The 23,665-nt window shown below is 63.7% G+C and overlaps 2 protein-coding genes across 4 annotated transcripts; one reads left to right on the forward strand and one right to left on the reverse strand.

Annotated features, from left to right (window-relative positions):
• Positions 1-1,187: 1,187 nt before the first annotated feature.
• On the forward strand, positions 1,188-13,860 carry LOC123364961 (matrix metalloproteinase-17-like). The gene is made up of 11 exons (XM_045007518.1): positions 1,188-1,517; positions 3,122-3,504; positions 3,983-4,115; positions 4,890-5,055; positions 8,134-8,417; positions 8,517-8,693; positions 9,133-9,223; positions 10,755-10,837; positions 11,711-11,863; positions 12,205-12,462; positions 12,741-13,860. Exons 2-11 carry the CDS (start codon positions 3,319-3,321, stop codon positions 13,028-13,030), a joined length of 1,821 nt encoding a protein of 606 aa, XP_044863453.1. The 5' UTR covers positions 1,188-1,517; positions 3,122-3,318; the 3' UTR covers positions 13,031-13,860.
• A 1,077-nt stretch (positions 13,861-14,937) lies between these two features.
• On the reverse strand, positions 14,938-23,347 carry CAPG (capping actin protein, gelsolin like). Of its 3 annotated transcripts, none has more exons than XM_045007525.1 (10): positions 23,132-23,154; positions 21,733-21,767; positions 21,325-21,497; positions 20,034-20,188; positions 19,467-19,634; positions 18,647-18,796; positions 18,353-18,445; positions 17,801-17,933; positions 15,544-15,632; positions 14,938-15,124 (listed from the first exon to the last, which is right to left on the reverse strand). In XM_045007525.1, exons 2-10 carry the CDS (start codon positions 21,753-21,755, stop codon positions 15,059-15,061), a joined length of 1,050 nt encoding a protein of 349 aa, XP_044863460.1. In that variant the 5' UTR covers positions 21,756-21,767; positions 23,132-23,154; the 3' UTR covers positions 14,938-15,058. The 3 variants fall into 3 exon arrangements, with proteins under 3 accessions (XP_044863460.1, XP_044863458.1, XP_044863459.1); XM_045007523.1 differs by lacking the exon at positions 23,132-23,154 and adding an exon at positions 22,181-22,280; XM_045007524.1 differs by lacking the exon at positions 23,132-23,154 and adding an exon at positions 23,222-23,347 and having other exon boundaries at positions 14,939-15,124.
• Positions 23,348-23,665: the final 318 nt, after the last annotated feature.

Here is a 23,665-nt window from a genome sequence, read left to right on the forward strand (position 1 = left end):
CAGGCAAGGCAGGAGCTCTGCCTCCTAGAGGGACAAGTGGATATTGTAGAGTTTCCCCAGCCCTCACTGGGATTCTCCAACAGCAACCTGCCTGGGCAGAGGTGGACGAATGCTTTCCAACCCCCACAGCCGTGTTTCTCCCCATTTCACAGATTTCCAGGCCAGCAGGGACCACTGAGATCATGCAGTTTGAGCTCCTGCATAACCCAGGCCGGAGACCCTCCCCAGTGGCTGCTGCATCTGACTCACCAACTCTTGGATGAGGTAGAGTGGCTCTTTTAGAAGGAGACCTCCAGTCTCGATACAAGCTCGGGGTCTGCGAGCTCTCTGAATAAGGAGGCCAGACTTTCCTGGGGCAGTGCCTCTCCTCACAGCTCAGAAGCCCAGCCAGAGAATCCTAGACTCCTGCGAATGGGAAGGGACCCCCAGTGGGACATGGGCAACCCCCCACAAGCACAGCATTGACTTTGTTGTCTCGTAACTCATCCCCGATCAAGAAGCTCCAGTCAGAGCCTTGTGTTTCCCCAGCGAGGCCAAATCCACCCCCTCCTTCGGGAACTTGTCCCCTCACACAAGGTGCAGTCAGAGCTGTTAAGATTTCTTAAGGCTCCAGCTAGATTTCCTCTGCTCGCTCTGGCAAAAGCTGGTGTCTCAGGTGAGACTCACTGCATCTTGCCAGCACAGGGCCCCCACTTCTCCCCAACAGGGACTCCCCACTGTCACCCTACAGCCTTCTCCAGGCCTAACTGAGGCCCCAGGACTGCTGGAGCAATTTGTAGAGTGGGGGTGCAGACAGCCACTGAACCCCACTGTAAACCCTGCCTATGACAAAAAGCACTTCAAGCCAGGGGGTGCTGCTGCACCCCTAGTTCTAGCATCTACGCCAGGACCCCACCCAGGCCTCCACTGCTCACTGCCCTGGGTTTCTGGGTGTTTAGACAGCTGTGTCTTCATGTCCTCGCCCTCCTGGCTAGTATCCAGATGTACCCACACCTGCACACACGATGGCTCCTCGCTGGGGTCTGCTGCAAGCAGGTGACCCGCCCTGGCTGGCCCCGTTGGGTGTGCAGCGGGTTTGGGCTAGGGGGCAGCCCCAGGCCCGGGAGCGGTGCCGCACGGAGAGAAGCCAGGGGGGAGTGTCCCTTTAAGCCGTTCCCGGACACTCCCTTCCTCCCAGCCGGCTCTCGCCCTCCCCCGCGCTGGCGAGTGGCTGGTGCGGGACAGAGAGTCCCGGGATGAGCCTCAGCCCCGGGGAGGGACGCAGCGCTGGGGCAGAGACCGGGCTCGGCCCGGGGCAATCCCAGCCGGAGCGGAGCTGAGAGGGGGAAGCCGAGCCCCTGGCAGCGGGGCGCGGACCGGTTCCAAACGCCGCCCGCGGGCGCAGGGGGCGCGGCCCCGGGGAAGGCGCCTGCGGGGCTTGGCCGATTGGGGAAGGGTAACCGCAGCAGGCAGCGAGCGGAGCGGGACCCTGCCCACGGGGGCGCCCCGGGGGAGCCCGGCTGCAGCCTCGGGACCAGGTGAGTGAGGGAGGGGAGGGCAGCGGGGCGAGGGGGGGGGAGGACACATGCCCAGGCACAGAGGGACCCTCCAACCCCTTCCCCACCCCGGCAGAGCGATACCCCCTGCGCCCCGCCTACGACCCTCCCTCCGTGGCAGTGACAGAGCAACCCTGCTCCCTATCTCTTGCTGCATGTCCGTACAGCGCCTGGCACAGCTCTGTAACAGGACAGTCTGTCATGAGACGTAGCAACTGAGAGTACGAAACTGTCCGCAAGCCCCCAACCTGAGAACCGCCATGTTAGCCAATGACCACACCCCCACATGTCCTTCCTTCCTTAGATGCAGCTGTGTCTGGGGTGGAGCCTCACAGCCCTTTCCCCATGTACAGCAGCGGGGGAGGTGTCAGAACTTCAGTTTTGGAAGCCGGCTCCTCCTGCAGCACCAGGAAGTGGGGGTGCCAGAACTAGGGGTGCTGCCACACCCCCTGCCTTGATGTGGTTTCCATCCTATACAGAGTTTACAGTTTGGATCAATGGCTCTAAGCCCCCCTGCCTCTACTCCCAGGCTGAAGGGCCTCCCCCCCTGCGGTGCAGCACCCCCCATCACTTTGTGGGGGCACTAGGGCCAGTGCTGACTCAGAGGGGAGAGCGCCAGCGCTATGTATTATTCCTAATGAGTCACCCGTGCCCCCTAGCCCAGCACTGTGGCAGTAGGGTCAGCGCCAACTCCAAGGGGAGAGTGCCCATTCCTGAGTCACCCCCACTGCTCCCCGGGAGTGAGGGACCAGCTCCCATTCCTGGACCAACACAACCCAGCCCTGCTGCATCTGGGATGCCCGGCACATCACTCGGCCCACGTTGCAGCGTGGGGTGGTGGGGTATGCCAGGAGCTGGGCAGGCAGGCCTGGTGGGCTGGAGGCTGAATGCAGGAATTGAGGCTGTCCTGGGATGACAAGCCGGCTTCCTGCCCAATTACAAGCTTGGGGTTTCTTCCTGTCAAAAGGGGGTAGAAAGCAAGGCCAGTTGTGGAGGTCTCTCAGCCTTGGAGGGGGGTGTCCCCAGCTCGGGGAAAGTGTCCTGGAGTTTGCAGAGGCGGGTGGCAGTAGGGAGGGGCCCTGGTGGAATGCAGCACCTGTTCTAGTTACACCCCATTTCCCCCCCATTCCAAACGGGCAAGTACCACGCTGGGGACGCTGGAGGTGGGGTGTCCCGTGTGCCGGCCTGTGGAGTCTCCCGCACCCTCTGCAGTGGCAGCTGCCTCTGTGGGCTGGTGTCACGTACTTGGCATCTCCCAGGCCTGGCTGTCAATGTGCAGCATGGCCCCGGACTAGCAATTCTACCTGTGCCAGCTCACTAGCCCCCCCGCTGGGCTGCTGCTGGTGCCACTCGCTGTCGTGGTGCCTGGCTGCGCTCTTGGTTTGGGGTCCCAGTGCCCTATTGCTTCCACGGGCTCATCATGTCTGGGCAAATCCCACACGGAGCCGGTCCTGACACCTGCGTTCCCCAGGGCTGGCTTTGCTGCCTACTCAATCTCACATCACTGGAGCTCAGGCATGGTCCCTGGACACTCCCTGGCTGAGCAGGGCTCTCAGCTGTGTCTTTCTGTGTCATCTCCGATGCAGGAGTGGAGGCCAGGCTGTAGCTGTAGAGATGTCGGTGTCCTGGATCCCGATGCCCATGCCGAGGCTCCAGGCAGCAGGGATTCCAGCTCCCCGGCCCAGACTCGGCAGATAAAGCTGCTGAGATTGGGAGCTTCAAGGATCCCCTGTTGCGGATCAGGGCTCTCTGCCCTGCAGACCAGGCCCGGTGCGGGAGGTGCATGGAGGCTGGAGAAGCGCCTCTGCCTGGCAAACACCCCATGGAGCAGCAGCGCCGCCCAGAGCTCAGGCGAGAGACGACAGCATCCCCCGTCTTGGCACAGGTGGTACTGATGCTCTTGCTGCTAGCACTGTCCACCAGTGCCCGTCCTGTGCCCACCCCAGCAGATGAGAGCGAGGAGGTTGTGGTGAGTCCCACATAGCCATGCGTATGGGACTGGGGGGGGCCTAATTTGTCCTCTTGATAACGTTCACTTGCCCTCTGCTTTCCCCCCCCTTCCCCAACCTCCAGCTACCCGAGCGGTGGGGGAGGAAAGGGGTGTGAAGGCCAGGATCTCTCCCATCCCGCCCCCACAGCTCTGCTGGTGCCCCTCAGTCCCGACCCGCAGCCCCCTGTTGTCCCAGGCCTGAGCACATCACGTCAGCGTGGACGTGACGGGTGGACAAATGGGCATTGCTGTCTTGAGTCAAGTTTCAAACCCGGGCTGGGAAGGGGGTGGGGCCTTTGCTCTCCCCAGGGAGTTGGTCACTGAGGGGAGACGTTTCTGGGGTTCCCAGCTCAGCCAGTCTGTCTCAGGTGGGGCCCCAGAGCCAGTGTCTCCAAGAAGCTGAGCGGGCTGGGTGCTTGCGACGGTGTCACTCTCCCGTGTTTGTGCCCCTTGCCAGGCCTGGCTGATGCAGTATGGCTACCTCCCCGCCGCTGATCCCATCACCGGCCAGCTCCAGACCTGGGAAGCGGTGACCAGCGCCATCCGGGTGATGCAGCGCTTCGCGGGCATCCCTGAGACTGGGATCCCAGGTATGCAGAGCCAGCACCTGCCTGCAGCCCCTAGTCCCTCCATTGTCCCTGCCTGCAGCCCCCACCCCCTCTGTCATCCCTGCCTGCAGCCCCCCATCACCTGTGACAACCTGCAGTGCTCCAGCCCAACCATCACCCACACTACACCCTGCCTTGGCCCCTGCCGGCAGCACCTGGACCCCACATTGTCCCTTACGGGCTCCCCTACTGGTTCTCTCATATCCATCTGCTGGTCTCCGCCAGCCCCTCCTGTGTCTGTCAACCTGCTCCCGTCTGCATGGCAACCCCTCTGCATCAGCCCATCCCTGCCCCCAGCGGCTACCCACCCTGCTCTGCTAAGGGAACCCCTGAATTCCATCTGTCTGGTTTGGGATCCACTTCTCAGGGGGGAGACTCTGGCTCCTTTAACCCTCCCCTGCCACGCTGCCCTGTCGGCCCAGATGCCGTCCATGGGCCCCCTGCCTGGATGTTGAGGGAAAGCAGGAAAGCAGGCTCAGCAGGACCCCTGTGCCCCAACTTGTGAGCCAGCCAGTGCCCCCCTTCACACCAGCCCAGGGCTCTGCCATAGCTACACGGTGCCCCTTCGGGGGCTCTGGGGGTCCAGGTGGGTGCAGAGTGGGCTCTCCCCTAAGGCTGTTCTGCAAGAGGCGGTCTGCCTGCAGGGCTCGCTTCACCCCCAGCTGAGAACTGACAGCTCGCTGCACCGCTGCGTCCCAAGCGGCGCTCTGACCTGCTGGCCGGTGATGCGCCTGTGTTTCCCTCTGCGTTGCCCAGACGATGCCACGCTGGGGCTGATCCGGATGCCACGCTGCTCGCTGCCTGACGTGCTCCCGGAAAAGCTGCCCGAGAGGAAGAATGGGAGGCTGTGGCGGAAGAGGAGGAAAAGTCGGGGCAGGCGGAGCGCAGGCCTGGCTTGGACCAAGAGGAACATCTCCTGGAAGTAGGTATCAACCCGCCTGGCAGTCATCAGATACCTGCTCCCCAAATGGCCTTGGATGTGAGGCCAGTGCAGCCCCATCAGGGCACCTTGGAGCAAACCTCATGGCTAGGCACCCAGGGCATTCCAGTGCCATTGGGTGTAACCCGTCCGGGCTGCTCAGAGACACGCTGAGCAAAGTGTGTTAATCGGGGATTGGCTAAATAAACCCCTCCCGCTCTCCTAGCCCTAATCCAGCTCTGTCCAAACTCTCACACGTCGGTAATGAAATTAACAAGGGATCCAAAAGGCTGAGCTACTGAACGGGGGTTTTAAACCTGCCTCTAACACAAGATACACACCTGGATACCCCACACCCAGAGGAAAAGTGGACAGTTAGGAAGTAACAGATACCCAAATAGCAGTGGCTAGAGAATGGGGAAGGGAGCATGGACAAAACGTGTATAAAGCAGCCAGGCCAAGTTGTGTTTTTCAGGGTTAAAGGAAATTGGCTAATCAATCCACTGCATTCACTAGCAATTAGTGTGGGGGAAGTTGAGAATGGGGAGGGGAGGTGGGAGGGGGTACAAGCCAGCTGGAACAAAGCAAACCTGGGGACCGAGTCCTCTGAAAGAGGTAGGAACATCATCTGGCAGGTAGAGAGACCATCAGCTCTTGGTTGCAGCGGCTGCCTTGGCTTTTAGTTCTGTGTTTGTGCAGCGCCTGGCATGGGGGGGGTCTGGTTCATGACCAGGGCTCCCAGGCGCTGCCACTCGACAAATAACGACATCGCTGCCCTGCGCAAAATACCGACCCATGCGTCAAGAGGAAAACCCCACTGCCCGGTAAGCAGCAAAGCATCGGTGTCTGAGCACTGAGGGCACGTACCAGAGAACAACAAGGGTTTGTCTGCAGAACCCTGCCACAGCTCCACTCCCTCTGAGGGACAGGCAGCAATAAGGCCCTGGGCCTGCAGCAGTCTGCCCGGGGTGGACCCTGGGCCTATGCAGAACCCCGTTTGGAGCAGGGCTACACATGGAGAGGGAGGTGAGGGCACGAGCCAGAGATTTCGGCATCCTGGGTTCAATTCCCTGCCCTGCCACAGACTCCCTGTGAGACCTTGGGCTGGTCGCTTTGCTGCTCTGTGCCTCAGTTTCCCACCTGCACAGTGTGGGTAACAGCCCTAGGGGTGTTGTGAGGCTAAATCCATTGACAGACGTGAATCGCTCACAGGCTGCGGGGATGGGGGCTGTCACGGACTCCCAGATCGTGCCCGCTCTTGGCCCCAAACAGTCCCTGGGGGGATCCCCCTTCAGTGAGACAGCCCTTCTCAAGTGTCCACTCTCTCCCGAGGGTTAAGCCCTTCCACCTCCTAGAGCTGCACCTCTCTGAGCCTTAGCACGTCTGTCTCTCGCCGTGGGTCCCCTCAGGGAGTCCCCTCGCTCTGGATCCCCGCGGTCTCCACTCCCAGAGGAAATAATGCAACCCTGTTCTCTAGAGCGGAGCGACTCTCAGCCAGCGTAACACAGGAGGGTTTATTGAGCGTCTTAACACAGCACAGGAAACTCTCAGGGCCTCAGGCCTGGCCTCCCTCAGCACAGTACATGCAAGTCTCCCCTGCATCCAGGTGGGCTCTGCCTGCTCCCCGTCTCCAGCTCAGAGCCCCCCGCTTCCCAGCTGGGCATCTGATATCCCCTACCCCCAAATCCTGCCTCTGTCCTTTGTCTTCTGTCCAAGTAAACAGGGTCGCCTGGGCCTCCTCTCCTTTCAGCCGTCCTCTGGCCCCCTCTGGCTGGAACCGGCTGGTCAGGTCACCAGGGTCCTCTCTCCCCAGCCCATTGTCTTCCCACTGGCCAGAAACCGGCTGTAGTGTCCGAGCTGGGCCTCCTGGGCACCAGGTCACCAGTCGCTGGGGTATCCATTCACCAGACCATTGGCCGGGGTCCCAAGTTCCGTCCCTGGTCCTCTGTAACAACAAACTCCCTCTCCCATCCCCTCGTTAAACCAGTAACACCCAGGGAAACTGAGTCCCACCCCCTCTGCACACAAACCATTGAAAAAAACAAGAAAATCCCCTACTTCATCACAAGGGCCACAGAAGTACCATGGCTGAACAGCTGCGTAGGGAGTTGGCACCAGATTTTCCAAACTCCTTGGTGCCCAGGAGCCCCCATTATTGGGGGCAACGGGGGGGCTTTTCCATTGTCCTGAATGGGAGCTGTGGGGTGTGAGCTTCTTTGAAGACATGGCTGCATGGGAGGTGGCAGAACCGGCCCTGCAGGTGCGTCAGATATCTGTGCTGCCTCGCCCGGGGGCAGCGCTCGCTGGATTTGCTGTGCAGGCCATAAGAGGACCCGGGGTCGCAGGTCCCTTGGTTACAGCCCTCTCAGATTGTGTGAGCGAAGCAGGGCCAGGCTGAGGTTAGCACTCGGAGGGGAGCCCTGGCCCTGGCAGGTGTAGTAGGGCAGCGTCTTCCCCTGGAATAATGTCAGAGTGTAACACTAGGGGGTGCTGACGTGCCACTGCCGGGGTGACCAGTTTGGTCACCAGTGATCCCATGGGGATTGCAGGCGCCAGGCTGATCAAGCCGTGACAGCAGAACCTGGAGGTTGCAGGTGATGCTGAAGTGGGAACTGGGGGAGCCGGGAGACAATGCAAAGGGTCTCAGGGAGTTTAGACACGCAGGCAGGAGCTGACAACCAGCACAGTATCGCATGGAGACGTGCAGACTGGCCTGCCCAGCAGTGCCCGTAGAAGCTCTGATTGGAAAACCAAGGGCTTTGATCCGCAAGAATCCACGCTGGTTTCCCCACATGCCCCTTGCTGTAGCCCTGGGGTTTCCCTATTAAATACCAAAGACCCGAATGGACCCAGGAAAATGGAGATAGTGACACATGGGCTACTGCTCATATTAGGGGGTTAGCTTGACTCCAGAGCTGGGGGGGGGGGGGTTGGGGAGCCCAGGGCTAGATTAGCAGGGGCTGTGGGTCAGTGAGGGGCACAGATTCCTCTCCCCCAGCCGGTTCGTGGCTCTGCCTGTTTCCTGACCGTGGGCCTGGCCCCGGTCCCCACGGGCCCCTCTGTTGGCGCTCCGCCTGGCAGGGTGAAGACGTACCCGCGGGAGGCACGGCTCAGCCGGGAGACCATCCGTGTTCTCATGCACTACGCGCTGAAGGTGTGGAGTGAGGCCGCCCCGCTCACCTTCCACGAGGTGGGCGGGCCCAGAGCTGACGTCTCGGTGGAGTTCCTGCACCTGGACCACCAGGACGGCTACCCTTTCGATGGGCCGGGGGGCATGGTGGCCCACGCCTTCTTCCCCGGGGACCCCCAGCGCGCCGGCCACGTGCACTTTGACAGCGATGAAGACTGGACCTTCCGCTCTCCAGGTGGGCCCTGGGACAAAGGGAGCTCCCTGTCCGGGCAGAGGCTGCCTGCCTCTTCCCTCACTAATGCCAGGCTCCTCACTCCCCTGTCCCCCCTTGCAGATGACTATGGGACAGATCTCTTTGCTGTGGCCGTGCATGAGTTTGGTCACAGCCTGGGCCTGGCGCACTCACCCTCCAAGCGCTCCATCATGCGCCCGTATTACCAGGGCCCGGTGGGCGACCCACTGCAGTACCAGCTCCAGGCTGATGACTGCATGGACATCCAGAGGCTCTACGGTATGGCCTGGCGGGGCGGGACTGGGGTGGGAGCCCTCTCTGCCTGGCTCTAATGCCAGGCTGTGTCTCCGGGATGGTCTCCAAGCCAGAGTCTGGATTCTGTGCCCAGCTGTTGCAAACAAGCCTCTGAAAGAGGACTAGCACCGGTGGGGTGGCCAATCCGGCAAGCCTGTGTCCCATGCACCGAGTGAGTCAGCGCTCAGTGTCAGCCAGCTAGCGCTGGATGAGCTGAACTTGGAGCTCGTTTTTGGGGTACACTGCCATCTCATGGCCCCAGTGTGGATAAAGCAGCTGTTGGGGTGGGGTTCGGAGCGGCTGCTGCCCGGAGAGGCTGCGCTGACCCACAGCTTGTTGTGTGGGGCTGAGAGCTGGCTCGCTGCAGGATGTGGCGGCTGGACTGTGGGGAGGCTGATGGTCACATGCTCTCACCCGCATCCAGGGAGCCGTGTTCTGCATTCCACAGAGAAGCCAGAGGCATCGTCGCTGCTCCCAGACCCGCCATCCCTGCCCCGCGACTTCCCTGCCTTGAGGTGAGCCGAGACCATCCCTTTCCCCTCCCCACCCTGCACTCAGACCCAAGGAGCATCAATGCCCCTTCCCCCGGGTGTGGGCCTGGCCTGGCTGGGATCCCCAGGGGTCAGCTAGCGGGTTCTGTGGTGTCTCCAGTTCATTCAGAACTGGGGAACCCCTGGTTCCAGGCCTGTGTGCTGAGCGGCCCCTGGCTGAATCCAGAGCCAGGTGAATGGGCAGCACGCTGGCAAATGAAAGTCCGTGTCGGCACGTGCCACAGACACCTAGCAGGGTCCTGGGTTAAAAGCATCCCCTCGGGAAAGGGAACCTGGGCACCCATCTCAGAGGGGTTCAGAGCGGGGTCAGGAAAAGGATCCAGGGCTGGAGACGTTCTCCTCTGAAGTGGGACTGAAACGACGGGGGAGGTCTCCCATAGAAAGGGACGAATGAGAGAGGGCAGGATAAATGCACCTAAAATCACAGCTGGTTTAGAGGAGGAAGAGCAAGGGCGTCTGTTCTCATAGAGCAGGGGGGCCCAGCCTGGGGCTCTGGAACCACATGCGGCTCTTCAGAAGTTAACATGTGGCTCCTTGTCTAGGCACCGACTCCGGGGCTGGAGCTACAGGCACCAACTTTCCAATGTGCCGGGGGGTGCCCACTGCTCAACCCCTGGCTCTGCCATGGGCCCAGCCCCCACTCCCCCCTTCCCGCCCCTCGCTCCTCCCCTTCTCCCCCAGAGCCGCCTGCACATCACGAAACAGCTGATCGGGAGGTGTGGGGAGGGAGGGGGAGGCGCTGATCAGAGGGGCTGCCTGTGGGCGGGAGGCACTGGGAGTGGCGGGGTGGGAGCTGATGGGGGGCTGCTGACATATTACTGTGGCTCTTTGGCAATGTACATTGGTAAATTCTGGCTCCTTCTCAGGGTCAGGTTGGCCACCCCTGTCCTAGAGCAGGGGGACGTTCAGTGGAATTGAAAGGTGGGGAATTCAGCCCTGCTGTGGGGGAAAAACGCTTTCACACAGTGTGATGACCCTGTGGAACTCATTGCCACAAGATGTCAGTGAGGCCAAGAACTCAGCTGGAATCCAGCAGGGACTGGGTGTTCCTGTGGATAAACTGGACTCTCAGGAGTTATCACAGTTAAGGATGATAACATTTTTGGAAGGCCTCATATACATGCCCATCTCTAACTACTGGAGACCTAAAGTGGGGGACAGATTGTCCCCCACCTGCAACTGCGGGATTCCTACACCTCAGGACACTGGGCTAGATGGACCTTGGGTCTGACTCTGTCTGGCAAACCTAGTCCCCTGTGGGGTTTGTAGTCATGCTGTCAGGTGGGAGTGGGGCTAGCGAGGTGCAGAGCACGTGTGGGGCCCTGTGGGGCGACCCGATGCAGGTACAGTCTCAGCCCCAGGCTCTCTGCCAGGCTGGGGGTATTTCCATGGCTCTGCCTGCGGGCAGAGGTTTCTGCCCAGCCCCCGGGCACCATGGGAGGACAGGAGGGGAGCCAACTGTGTGCTGCTGACGCGCTCCCCGCTTCCGTGGCAGGTCGGAGAAGGAGTTCCCGGATCGCTGCTCCTCCAGCATTGATGCCGTCGCCCAGATCCGCGGGGAAACCTTCTTTTTCAAAGGTCTGTCCCTGCATGTGGGGGGTCGGCCCATTTCACTCTGTGTGGGACTGGCTGGCTCCCTCTGTCCCATGGCGGGAAGGGGACCCTGGCGCCTGTAGGACCAGCTGCCTCTTTGCCCTGTGGCGGGGAGCAGCTCCTCAGGTGAAAGCTGAGGGCTGGGCCTGTAGGGGCACAACCTCCAGCAGGGGGCACGCTCCAAGGCTGGGGGGCAGCGCTGCCTGGGTGGGATGTGGATGGGGTGCTGTGGGGAAGGCATCCTGGCGAGTGTGGGGAGAGACAGGGTGGAGGTTCTCTTGTGTCCCTGCCCTCCCCGCCCATGCTGCCAGACCTGCCCCTTCCCTCCCTGTTCTCTCGGGGCCCCCAGCCCTCGCCCCGTGGGGCCCCCGGCCTGGCTGCTGTGCCAATAGCCCCATATGCCTGGCAGCCCTGTGCTGTCTCCATGCCCCAGGCCTTCCACAGCTCCCAGATGTAGGCAGGAAAAGGCTCCTTGTCTCTCAGCTCCAGGGGGCGGCCCCTCCTCATCGTGCCCCTGGCTTGGGAGAGGCTTTTCCTAAGGGGCAAGGGGCTGTCAGGGGGGGCAGGGGGCTGAGTCTGTCCCTGGCCGAGAGGCTCTGCTCAGCCACCCTAGCAGCCCTGCAGCTGCCCCCACGTAACACCCGTGCTCGAGGGGCTGCGCCAGATTCCACTCTGGGCGCTGGCCGTGCCTGGCCAAACCATGCCCGGCCTGGGGCCCAGCTCTCACCTGGGTCCCTCAGCGCTGCACTGCTGGGGGCTTTCCTTGAATGGGGGGCCCAGCTGTGGCATCCGCTCTCCCAGACTGATGCCGCTGGGCACAGGGGGCAGCCACTAACCTCCTGTCTCCCCCCTGGCCAGGTCAGTACTTCTGGCGTCTGACCCACGGCCGGCACCTCACCTCCCTGCGCCCCGCCCTGAGTGCGGCTTTCTGGCGAGGCCTGCCCAGCAGCCTGGGCAAAGTGGACGCTGTTTACGAGAGGCACACGGACCATCGGATCCTCTTCTTCAGTGGTGAGAGCTGGGGGCACGGGGCAGCAAGAGTGACGGGGACCGCAGGGCCAGAGGGGGCATGGTGAGGAGCCGTCCTGCACCCTGGGGGTAGAACGCACCTTCATGCCGCCCTTGCAGGCCCAGCCACCCCCTGGCAGCCCACATTGGGTACCCTTGGGTGGGGCTGCAAGACCACCACAAATGATCCCCCTGCATCTCATCTTCTCCTGGGGTTCAGAGCTGAGCAGAGAGGCCTCTGCAGGGGAATGGGGCGGGTCCCCCAGCTGTCTCCTGTGCCCCGGCTGCTCCCTTCAGCGCCAGGCTGCCTGGCACCTGCTCACCACCCCCCCTCTCTCCCCCAGGGCCCCTCTACTGGGTGTTTAAGGACAACGGTGTGGAGGAGGGGTATCCGCGCCCCGTCACGGACTTCGGCCTGCCCCAGGGGGGAGTGGACGCCGCCTTCTCGTGGCCTCACGACCGGAAAACTTACTTCTTCAAGGGTGGGCTGCAGTGGTCCTACGACGAGGCTGCGGGGCGCATGGACGAGCGGTCTCCCACCCACACCACACTCGGGGGGCAGCTCCCCACCCCCGTGGACGACATGCTGAGTGGGAGTGACGGTGAGTCGCCCCCCTCGCTCCGGCCCCCTGCCTCGTGGTGATTTAGCCCCTCAGTTCCTGCGTATGAAAGGGGACCCCCCTGTGTCCCATGGAGACTCCCCAACCTGTCGCTCTGCCCTCCCCCCGCAGTAAAGGGTACACCCCTGTGCCCTGTAGACTCCCTGCTCTATCTCCACCCCCCAGTTCCTGCGTGTTAAAGGGGACCCCTTGTGCCCTCTCCCCCAGCCTTTAGCCGCTCGCAGAGCCCTGATGTGCTCGTGATGCCTGTCTCCCCGCAGGAGAGGTCTACGCCTTCAAGGGCAGGCAGTACTGGAAGTTGGAGCGGCACAGCCTCAAGCTGGAGACGGGTTACCCTCGCTCCATTGCCAGGGACTGGCTGGACTGCACCGGGGAGCTCTACCCACCGCTGAGTGCCCCCACCAGCCCCCCCACGGGAGCCAAGCTGCAGCCGGACTGGCGGGGCCCCCCGCTGGAGGTGGAGCGTTGCGTGTGCCCCAGCTCGGCCTCACCTGCCACGCTCAGTTGGACGCTGGCAGCGCTGCTGCTGCTGCTGCGGGGGCTTGGCTAGGCTGCCAGCCGGGGCCGCTCACGCCCTGCAGACTAACTCTGGAGGCAGCAGGCCAGGCCAGAGTGCTGATGGGGGACCCCTCATCCCAGAAAGGTCGGCCCTGCAGGCTGGGTACCAGTGCAGGGAATCTGCAGAGGTTTGAGGCCTGGGCAGCCTGAATACCCACGAGTCAGGACTTTCCCAGGGACAACCCGCAGTGCTCTGTCTGTGGGCAGCGGCATGGGACGGGTCCCCACGTGAGTGGCCAGGATGGGCTTGGCCAGCCTGTCCTGTGCTCGCTAACTGTCTGCTGGGGCAGGAGCATAGGCCACCTCCTTTCGCTTCGGGAAAGGGACAAGGACTAACGGCCTCCAGCCCCCCATGGCTGGGCAGGAGGGCGCTTGGATGGGCCGGTGCCAGCCAGGGCCTGGCCTCAGTGCCACAGCCCTGTGTCCTGCGGGTGTCAGGGGGCCGGGTGATGGGCCCTCCGTGATCCACTTGCTATGATGCCAGCTCTTGCCGCGGGGCCCCAGCTCTCTGTCACCCTTACTTCCCCCTCCATTACCCCAGCGCTGTCCCCTCAACTTCTGTGTCCCCATCTCCCTGACCCCCCACACTCTCTGACGATTGCCCCAGCTCCTCCCCTCTACACTCCACCTTGCCTCAGGTCCCTCCAGCGCTGACATGGGCGGGGGGGAGGAGCAGGAGGGGAGGGGAGGGGTGGATGCTCCACTCCATCTTAGCATGCAGACCAGGAAGCTAAATTATATGCCAGGTGCCCCGGGGCCTGTGGCCTGGGCCTGCCCCACGCCCTGCCAGCTCCCAGCCAGCCCTGTGCTCTGGTGGTGGCGGTCAGCCATGTCCCCCCGGCAGCAAAAGTCCTGCCCCGCGAGCACTGCTAGCCCCCTCCTCCCTTCCCTCCCGCTTCCTCTGGGGCCTTCTCCGAGTCCCATGAAGCCGTTGGCCCCACTGCGGCGCTGGGCAAACAGCCCCACTGTGCCCAAATGACCCAGGAGCCCCGAGCAGCTGCTGCTGCCCGGCCCTTCACCCTGCTGCCCAGAGAGGATTTCCTTCCCCTGGCCCTCCTGTGGGGTGGCAGGTCAAAGGGGCCCCGGGGACTATATCTGCTCAGTGCTTCTCTTGCCCGGCTCGAGCCCTGCTGGGCCAGTGCGTTCACACCCCCGTCCACGTCCCCGGGGCTGCCCTCCGGCCTGGGGGCAGAGGTGAGGCCGGCCACAGCCGCATGAGGCCCAGAGAGGGAGCAGCTTCCAGCCAGCACTTCTGGTAGAACCAGGCTTGTGCCCCAGGCTATGAGTCCCTGGCCCCATAGCAAGGCTCCCCGCTCTGAAGCACTGGCCCTGTTCAGAGACAGGCCCCCAGGCTGCAAGGGGCAGCTCTAGAGCAGGGAGCCCTATGGCCTCCGGTCGCTGGCTCCAGCCCTGGGCAGCCTCCCACAGCAACAGAATGTAGCCGGACTCCGCTAAACCCTGCCCCAACTCCCGCATGAGCTCCCCAGGGCCCGGCCTCTCTCTCCATCCCCTGCCTTAGCCTGGATCTGCTGAGCGGCCGTGGCCTCCCGCAGTCCCCACCTTGCAGGATCTCTCTGGCATGCGGCTGCCAAACCCTGCTCAGCCTCTGCCCAGCCAGGAGATGCTATGTTAGCTCCTTCAGCGTCAGTGCCTGGGAGACGCCCCCGGCCATCCGATCCCTCGCTTGGTGACCCTCGTTCCCCACGTCCCTCCCCGTGGACGGCTGTCGCGTCTCAGGTCTGGACTGGCGCACATGCTCCCGGAGGCCAGGAGCTGCCATCGCTGCTTGGCGCTGGGGCTGAGGGGGAAAATGGCGCCGTGCCCGGTTCCGGGCCCTGCCCTTCCAAATCTCTCTCCACCCCCACACGAGGGCAGAGCAAAGGCCGCTGCCGCCCCGGTCGAAGGGAGGAGGCAGACGGGTCCCCGCGCAGGACATTTAATGAGATGCCTGGTGGCTACAGAGCGGAGGGTAGGCCTGGAGACAAAGCAGCGCTGGGCAGCCTCGGGGCAGGCCCCGGGTTCACTTCCAGCTCGCGAAGAACTGCTTGAAGAGGGGACTCTCACGGCCCTGGGGCAGGATCTCCACCTGCAGCCGACAGGGGGACAGAGACTGGTGAGGTGGGGAGAATCCTGTGCTCCTAGCATGAGGTGGGGGGCATGGTGGGGTCCCAAAGACACCCCCCTTGCGTGGGAGAGATCTGCCTTGGGGTGAAGGGCCCTGGGAACCATCTCTGTGCTCTCTGTGGGGGGGAAGCCAGGCTGGGGCGGAGAGCCAGGCAAAGGCCCAGAGACACCCAGAGATGTCCTGATTTTATAGGGACAGTCCCGATATTATGGGCTTTTTCTGATATTGGCACCTATTACCCCCCCCACACACACACACACTCTGTCCCAATTTTTCACCCTTGGTATCTGGTCACCCTACTGGCAGGGAGCCCCCCATCACCTCCCCATTTCCCTTCCCCACCCCCCCCAGGAGCCCGCCAGGGCCCTGTGTTCACTCACCTGGGTCTTTGGGGAGTACTTCATACGGGAGATGAAATCCTCAGCCACTTTCAGGGCTGCCTCCCGTTCCTGCTGGTTGGCTTTGCGACCTGGGCGGGAGGGAGGGAAGCGTCAGGGCAGCCGATCCCCCGCACAGAGGGGACAAGTCTGGGGGGACAGGGCTGAGTGCTCCGCTGAGCACCCCTGGCACTGGGGGAGGTTCCCAGGGTCCAGTGCTAACCCTGGGCAGAGTGACTGTGGGGCAGATGCAGACGGCAGGGCCTGGGATGGAGAACAGGCCAGGTGGGAAGGAGCTCCTGGGGGAGGGAGCAGGGCCAGGCCAGGGCTGGCAGGATCCCTGTGTGCAGATCACCCTGGCTCCCTTGCTGGGGACTCAGCCCAGGGGCTCAAACCGCAGTGGGGTTGCTCAGCCGAAGCAGGAAGCCCAAGAGGGCGGAGGGCTGCTATTGGGGAACCCCCATGCAGGCAGAGGGCAGGGGAAGTTGGCAGCATGGCTGGGCAGTGAGAACACAGCTGCGGTGCCTCCATTTGTCCCCCACCACCGGGCCGTGAGCTCTGGCCAGTAGGGGGATCAGCCCCGCCAGCCATGGGGGCAGAGCTCGGGGCACAGAGAGAGCGGGAAATGCCCTTGTGTGGCCCGTCTGGTGTGGAGTCTGCTTCCCGAGGGAGGTGGTGGGGAATAAGCAGGGCACTAGGCCTGGGGAGGGGAAGAAAGCGGGGAGTCTCCTGCCCCGTTCTGGGGAATTCCTACCCACCGGAGCCCCGAGACACGGAGAGGGGCTTTCAGACCTCCGGGGCCTGGGGAGGGAAGATGGGTCAGTGGGGGAGGAGGGTGGTCCCCGAGTTCCCTTGGGCACCAAGCATGGAACGGAGAAGGCTGCCAGCTGTCCTGACAGCAGAGACAGGCAGGGCCTGGCGTGGCAGGGCCTGGCGTGGGGCAGGGCCGCCCAGAGGGGGGGGCAAGTGGGGCAATTTGCCCCAGGCCCTGCAGGGGCCCCCACAAGAGTTTTTCAGGGCCCCTGGAGCGGGGTCTTTCACTCGCTCCGGGGGCCCCGGAAAACTGCTGCTTCCGCTCTGGGTCTTCGGCGGCAGTTTGGCGGTGGGAAGACCCCAAACCCCCTGAATCCTCTGGGCGGCCCTGGTGTGGGGGCAGCCATGAGGGGACCCTGGGTGAAACAGTTTCTGCTCAGCCAGGCAGGTGCAGACTGGGAGCTTTCACCAGCCAGCAGGGCGGTCCCGCATGCACAACCAGGCAGGGGTGTTACCGCGCAGGCAGCGCACACAAGGGACTGCCAGAGGCCTGCCCGGGGACTGGGTGTGATGTTCCCGCAGTGCTGACTGTAGTGCACTGGGCGATGCATGGCCCTATGCAGGGAGCACTGGCCAAGAGCCGAAAGCTACACGGTGACGCCTGAGACAGTGACCCTCCCTGTGGGCCAGGTGCCATCGCTGACTTGTGAGAACGGCCGCCATTTTCCAGAGCAACGAGGCCCAGATCCTGAATGGAATTCCAGCCCCTAACTCCCATTGACTGCAGTGAGTTAGGTGCCTAAATCCCTTTGCGGATCTAGCCGGGGGGCGGGGAGGAGCTTCACTTGGCTCTGTACCCCACTCCACATTTTCAGGAGCCACTGAAAACCCAGCCCCCTTGAAAGGTAGCTCCAGAGGGGACCCTAAGGTGGCTTTTCAAAGCCTTGGCTGTTGGCGGTGGGCGCGGGCTACACCTCGGAGGGGAAGATGGCAGAGAGGCTACGCCAGCTCTGGATGAGGGCTCAGTGGGGAGCTCATGGGCAGGACGGCAGGGAAATCCCGGCCCAACCCTTCCTAGAGACAGCGGAACCTGCAAGAGACAAGGGGCTCGGCCACCTGGATCCCTACGGGATGGCTGGGTAAGGTCCTGCAGCAGCACCTGTGCTCTGCCCTGCAGGCCGCTGGGTGCTCCCCTGCCTGGTGCCCCCTGTCACAGTGCATTAAAGCCAGCTGTGTGTACACTGAAAGCTGCTGCTGCTGCTTGCCACAGGGGAAAGGGGTGTTCTGCAAAGGGGAAGGGAGGTGGGGCTGGGTGGGGGGTGAAGGGGAGGAGAGGTGGGGCTGGGGGCACTGCAGGTGGGAATGGGGATGGGGTGAATGGGAGGAGAGGTGGGGCTGGGGCACCCCCCAAATGAGGTTCACTGGTACCACCCAGGCTGTGCGTCTCTGCCCACCCCGCAGAGCCAGCTGGCCCCCTGCAGGAGGGCCTGGGCCCGGGGGCTGTTACCTTTCCACACATAGATCTTGCCGCACTGGCCGTTGTCCAGGATGAAGCAGTCGTCGGTGCAGAGCAGGCCCTGGCTGAAGGGGCTGCTCCCGGACACCTTGGTTAGGTTCATCTTCCCCGTCGCGTCCGACACCTGCCGGGGACAAGGAGAGGTGGATCCCTTCAGCGCCTGCTCCCTTATGCTGCCGAACTCAGCCCAGGGAGCCGCCCCCTGCTCCACACCCCCTCACCCAGCACTCAGCCCTGCTCCATGGCCCCCCCAGCCTGCAGCTCCTAGCCCCTCCCCAGCCCTAAGCCTGCACCACGCCCCTCCACCCCCACAGCCTCAGCCCTGCTCCCCAGCCTGCACCATAGCCCCCACCACCAGAGCCTGCAGCCCCAGCCCCTCCCAAGCCCCCAGCCCTGCTCCCCAGCTCCAAGCCCCCACCCCCACAGCCGGCAGCCCTAGACCCTCCCCACTTCAGCCCCAGCCCTGCTGTGTCCAGGCTGTGGCGGGGTGTCCTGCCCATGGTGGCACAGGAGCTCTGAAGATGGGGCGGGGTAAGACTTTGCCTTATAGAGAGCAGCTGCCCCCGCGTTCTTCTGATCTGCCGTGACGTCCTCCTCGGGGCTGCCCTGCCTCAGAGTGGGCTTGGGACCCAGCACCTAGGGAAAGGGGAAATCCGTCAGACCCAGCGCCACCCTCCCCACCCCCCGTCTCCAGCCCGTTCCCTCTGCCCCCAAGCTGGGCTTCATCCCCTGCCCTGTCCCCAATCCCAGCCCCAACCCCCATGCCCCGAGCCCTCCCTGGATCCGCCCTGGCAGGACCAGAGCAACAAGGGCCCCGCCAGCCCTGCCCGGCCAGACCTGGATCATCTCGGGCGGCTCCTCCCCGTCAGACACGATCTCCACCCGGGCCTTGCCCTGCCGCTCACTGTCCCGGATGGCCAGCGCCAGGTCCCGGGCCTTGTTGCGCTCCAGGATGTTGGATGTCTCCCCGCACCACGTGTAGATGGTCTGAGAGGAGAGAGGGGCATGCATGGAAATCCACCTGCCCGCCAGTGCCCGGCCTACCTACCTCACCCCCCGCCTGCCAACCTCCCTGCTACCCACCTAGCAATGCCAATGCCGCCACCCGCCAGCGCCCGGCCTACCTACCTCACCCCCCGCCTGCCAACCTCCCTGCTACCCACCTAGCAATGCCAATGCCACCACCCGCCAGCGCCTGGCCTACCTACCTCACCCCCCCACTTGCCAACCTCCCTGCTACCCACCTAGCAATGCCAATGCTGCCACCCGCCAGCGCCCGGCCTACCTACCTCACCCCCCGCCTGCCAACCTCCCTGCTACCCACCTAGCAATGTCAACGCTGCCAGCGCCTGGCCTACCTACCTCACCCCCCCGGCTTGCCAACCTCTCTGCTACCCACCTAGCAATGCCAACGCCGCCATCTGCCAGCGCCTCTGCCCGCCTGCCCCATGCACACCCAGCCCCTGCACACTGGCCAGTCCATCCCCAACCCTGGGACTAATGCACCCACTACTCACCCTAGCTGACCCCCCTCCACCCCCGGGTGCTAATGCACCCCCCTCCCCGGCCAATACACCTGGCTGTGAATACAGACATATGCCACCATGCACAGCCAGGCCTGTGTCTGCCCATGCCCCTGCCCCCGGTGCGGTCTTACATCGCCCAGGTCCAGGATGAAGCAGTCCCCAGTGTTGTAGCTGGCCCAGCTCAGCTCCCGCTCGGTGGCCCGGATGTTTTTCTTGCCCTTTACTTGGTAGAGTTTGCGGATGGGCCCAGAGCCCTGGCTGGACTGGGTTTTGTGAAAGGCGGACTCCACACCGCCCTCCTGAGGGGCAGAGACAGAGGGGGACCCTGAGCACCAGCCGGGCGGGGAGCACGGGGACTAGCTGGGAGGGGGGGCAGATGGAGCAGGTCAGGATTGGGGTGGGGAGGGGAGGCGGGGGCTGACCCATGGCAAAGGGAGCAGGTTGAGGGGTCAAGGGGGGGAAGCAGGGCAGGCCTGGGGTGATGGTGAGGGGTCAGACAGGTCAGGCCAGGGTTGGGTGTTGGGGAGGGGTGAGGCCGGGGTTGGGGGGGGTCAGATGGGGCAGGCTGGGGTTGGGGGGGTCAGGCTGGAGCTGGGGAGGGGTCAGGCAGGTCAGGCAGGTCAGGCTGGGGAGGGTCAGACAGGGCAGGCCGGGGCTGGGGGGCAGTTGGGGATCTGGGGTGGGCTCCTCCCCGGTACCTGGTACTTGATGCCGCGGGGGAAGTACTCCATGAAGACGTCGGACTCGTTGCCCTGCACCTCGCGGTGCTGGATGGGCCGCTCGCCCAGCAGGGTGTTAAGGTGGGTGGAGAGCACGGCGCAGGCCCCCTGCTCGTCCCGTGAGGAGCTCTGGCCTGGGTGCGGCAGGGGAGGAAGAGCAACGGCTGAGCTGCCACCCGGCTTGCAGGGCCCCCGGAAACGGGGCCAAGGTTTGCCAGGTGTCCAGTTTTTGACCAGAACACCCGGTCGAAAAGGGACCTTGGTGGCTCTGGTCAGCACCGCTGACCGGGCTGTTAGAAGTCTGGTTGGTGTGGGGCTGGCAGGCTTCCTACCCGGTGGGACGGCCACGGGGGCTCTGTGTGCTGCTCCCGCCCTGAGCACCAGCTCCACAGCTCCCATTGGCCAGGAACTGCGGCCAATGAGAGTTGCAGGGCTGGGGCCAGTGCGCAGAGCCCCCTTGCCGCCACTCCGTCTAGGAGCTGGAGGGACATGTCGCTGCTTCCCGGGAGCCACCTGAGGTCAGCACCGCCTGGAGCCCACACCCCGAACCTCCTCCCGCCACCTCAAACCCCTGCCCCAGCCTGGTGAAAACGAGGGAGCGAGTGAGGGTGGGCGAGAGTGAGCGATGGAATGAGCGGGGGCGGGGCCTCAGAGAAGGGGCGGGGCCTCGGGGCAGGGCAGGGGTGTTCGGTTTTCTGCCATTAGAACATTGGCTACTCTGACGGTGCCCCGTGGCACCAGGACAGGCTGCGCTGTGGGCTGGGGTGGGCTGATGTGCTCAGCAGAGAGCCCGAGGAGCCTGAAGTCTCCTCACCCCATAACGGGAGCTCCCGGGGGGGAAGGGGGCTGGCAGTGCCATGCCAGGGAGTGCGGTTAGGGCAGGGAGCAGAGCCTGAGCACAGGGCCCCTTGCTTGGCCCTGGCTGGCCTCTCACACCCCTGCTAGCCCAGAAGGGCAGCTCCAGGCCCTGGCTCGGAGCTCAGACCCTGGTCTCTGCCAGCCAGGGCGCTGTCCCCTATGGTGTGCGCGGAAGGGGCGGGGCAGCCCCAGCTCTCGGCTCAGGCCGCCAGCTCACCGGCACTGTCAGGGGAACCTTGCCCCAGCTCATGAGGCGGCAAATCTCCCTTCCTCAGCGGGGCGGGCATGGCCCAGGGTGCCGGCAGCCTCAGCTGGGTCATGGCGCCAGCACCCTGCTTCTCCCCTCCAGGCTGCCTCACCCCACAGGGCTGGCCGGGAGCCCGCACCGCCATGCCGGAGAGCCGGCCCTTACCGATCCAGATGTGCAGGTTGGCTTGCTCCTCCGGCCCGTTGTGCAGGACCAGGTAGGAGTCCCCCGAGTAGAAGATGCCCTTGGACTCTGCCGGCACCGGGACCGGCTTCATCTTCTCCACCCGCCAGATGTGCAGGCCCGGCTGGTTCACCGAGGCATCAAAGGGGGAGCCGCTGCCGTAGTGAAAAGGGGCTAGGGTGAATCCGGAGAAGGGTTTGGGGGCTGGGGAGGAGGGACTGAGGGTGGTAGGGGCAGGATGGGGGTAAATCCAGTTTGGGATGGGTATGGGGGAGGGGCTGGGGGTAACTCCAGGGGATGGGGAGGGGTTGTGGAAAATCCAGGTGAGGAGGAGTTAAAGGTAAATCCAGGGGGTGGGGTTGGGGAGACTTGGGGTGACTGGCTCGGTACCTTTTGGGGATCGCCGTGTACATGGTGCCAGGGCCCTGGGGAGAGAGAGGAGCTGGTTAGCATTAGGGCCGGGCACAGCCTGGCTCCCTGGCCAGGAGGTGCCCGCCATACCGGTGGGCAAGGGCTCCTGCCCCGTGGCTGGGCTGGGGGCCACGGGCCCCTCCCGGCCTGCACACTGAGAAGGTAACAGAACTGGTTTGGCTGCTGCTGAGTCATCCCCAGCCAGGCAGAGGAAGGAGGAGGTGGGGCCGGGCGTGTGGGTGCAGGGACCCCCCTGTCGGGGTGGGCGCTGGCCCAGAGAAAGCAGCCCCACCCCTTCCCCCCAGCGCTGGCCATGGTGAGGCGGGGCTGGGTGTGCTGTGTGTTATTCCCTGGGGGGTCTGACATCCTTTCACACTCTCTGTTACTTCACAGCCCACTGTGGTCAATCATGTGTAGCATTTCTCACCCGCCTCCCTGCCAGCCCCAGCTGCCCTTGGGGGGCCACTGCCCAGCTCTGCTCCGAAGGCTTGTTTATCTCCCAGCCATTTGCCGCCTCAGCACACATCCTGCCAAGAGAAGCCGTCTGCCAGCCCGAGAATCGGCTCCCCACACCCTCTCCCCCCAGCACCCCTGCCACCTGGTGCCCTCTGCATGGCCCAGCTGATCCCTGCTGACCCCTTGGGTCCCTCCTGAGCTGGATTCGAACCTGGGGCCCTTGGCTTTATGCCCAGCCCTGAGCTGCACAGCCTGAGAGCTAGTGGCTGCCTGCAGCCACCCGAAGGGCGCGGATGCCAGGCTCACCACTAAATCCCCGCTCATCTGATGAGGTGGCGCAGCCTGGCCTGCAGTGCAAAGCGCTGCATTGCTGACAACGGGGGTGGCCGAGCCCCGGAGCCCTGGCCAAGCCCTGCTCAGGGCTGGCCGAGCCGCCTGCCTGACAGTGCCGCCCCGGCAGTGATGGATCCTGCCCTCATTGCAAGCCAGGCCAACCGCCCCCAAACCCGGGCGCGTCCCTGCAGCTGGCCCCCTTGCCGGCAGCCTCAGCACAGGGTAGAACTGTCCGGGGACCGACTTCCCATCCCGCCTAGTGCTGCCAGCCCCCCTGGATTATGTCATGGGACGAAACCTCCAGGAATACAGCCAGCTCGAACTGGCAACTCAAGTCTCTCCAGACAGGGACAAGGCCCAGTGGGGGACGCTTGCCCTGATCCTGCCTGGCCTGGGGGAGTCAGGCTCCAGTGCTGAGCACCCTGTAGATGACAGAGGAGGGGGCACACACCGGAGAGGCATCTGCCCGGGGAGTCAGCTAGAGGCAGCTAACTGAACAGACAAGCCAGGCTGTCAGGAAACACCTCTGCCCGGATAAGCCAGCCCTGATCCCCTGCTTGGGTCCCAGCCTCGCACAAGAAGGGCTCACCCCCTCACGCTCAATTACTGCACCACAACTGGAAGGTTTCCCCTTGCCTAACGAGGCCTGCGACAAACAGGAAGGAACAAAGTTACTCACCGGGGAGTCGTCAGCCTCTACTGCAAAACCTTAAACTGCAGGAGTTTAAAATCAGATTTCCTGGGAGGGGCCATTCCTCGCCCACACCCTGTTCCTCTCCAGCAACTCGCTTCTCTGTGGCTGCAGGAGAGAAAGAATCAGGCGCTGCTGGGCCAGTGACTCATCTGACTCCTGACCTGCCCCCCAGCCTGCCAGTGCCCGTGCTGGGCGTAAGGAGACCCAGCAATTGGCAGCTCATTCGCTTTTCATTAGTGTTATTGTTATAAGCACTTGCCTGGCTTAGTATTTTACTCATTTTAAAAACGGTTTAAAAAAGATCTGAAAATACAGCCCAGCGAAGCTAAGTTACATGCTTCAGCCCCGGCCAGAGGGGCCCAGGGCAATGGCCCTGCTTCCCACCTCCTAACGCAGGCCCTCCACTTGCAACCCTGCCTAAACCCGTCC

Source organism: Mauremys mutica, chromosome 2, assembly GCF_020497125.1.
Source record: "Mauremys mutica isolate MM-2020 ecotype Southern chromosome 2, ASM2049712v1, whole genome shotgun sequence".
Taxonomy (NCBI): Eukaryota; Metazoa; Chordata; order Testudines; family Geoemydidae; genus Mauremys; species Mauremys mutica.

Excerpts from the sequence above, each read along its gene's own strand:
- LOC123364961 (XM_045007518.1), top strand. The coding sequence starts at position 3,319 with ATGGAGGCTGGAGAAGCGCCTCTGCCTGGCAAACACCCCATGGAGCAG. Across the intron at positions 5,056-8,133 it reads AAGAGGAACATCTCCTGGAA|GGTGAAGACGTACCCGCGGG; the intron begins GTAGGTATCAAC and ends TCCGCCTGGCAG. Across the intron at positions 8,694-9,132 it reads GGACATCCAGAGGCTCTACG|GGAGCCGTGTTCTGCATTCC; the intron begins GTATGGCCTGGC and ends ACCCGCATCCAG.
- CAPG (XM_045007523.1), bottom strand. The coding sequence starts at position 22,279 with ATGTGTGCTGAGGCGGCAAATGGCTGGGAGATAAACAAGCCTTCGGAG. Across the intron at positions 20,189-21,324 it reads CAACCTGCACATCTGGATCG|GCCAGAGCTCCTCACGGGAC; the intron begins GTAAGGGCCGGC and ends TGCCGCACCCAG. Across the intron at positions 15,125-15,543 it reads AGTACTCCCCAAAGACCCAG|GTGGAGATCCTGCCCCAGGG; the intron begins GTGAGTGAACAC and ends TGTCGGCTGCAG.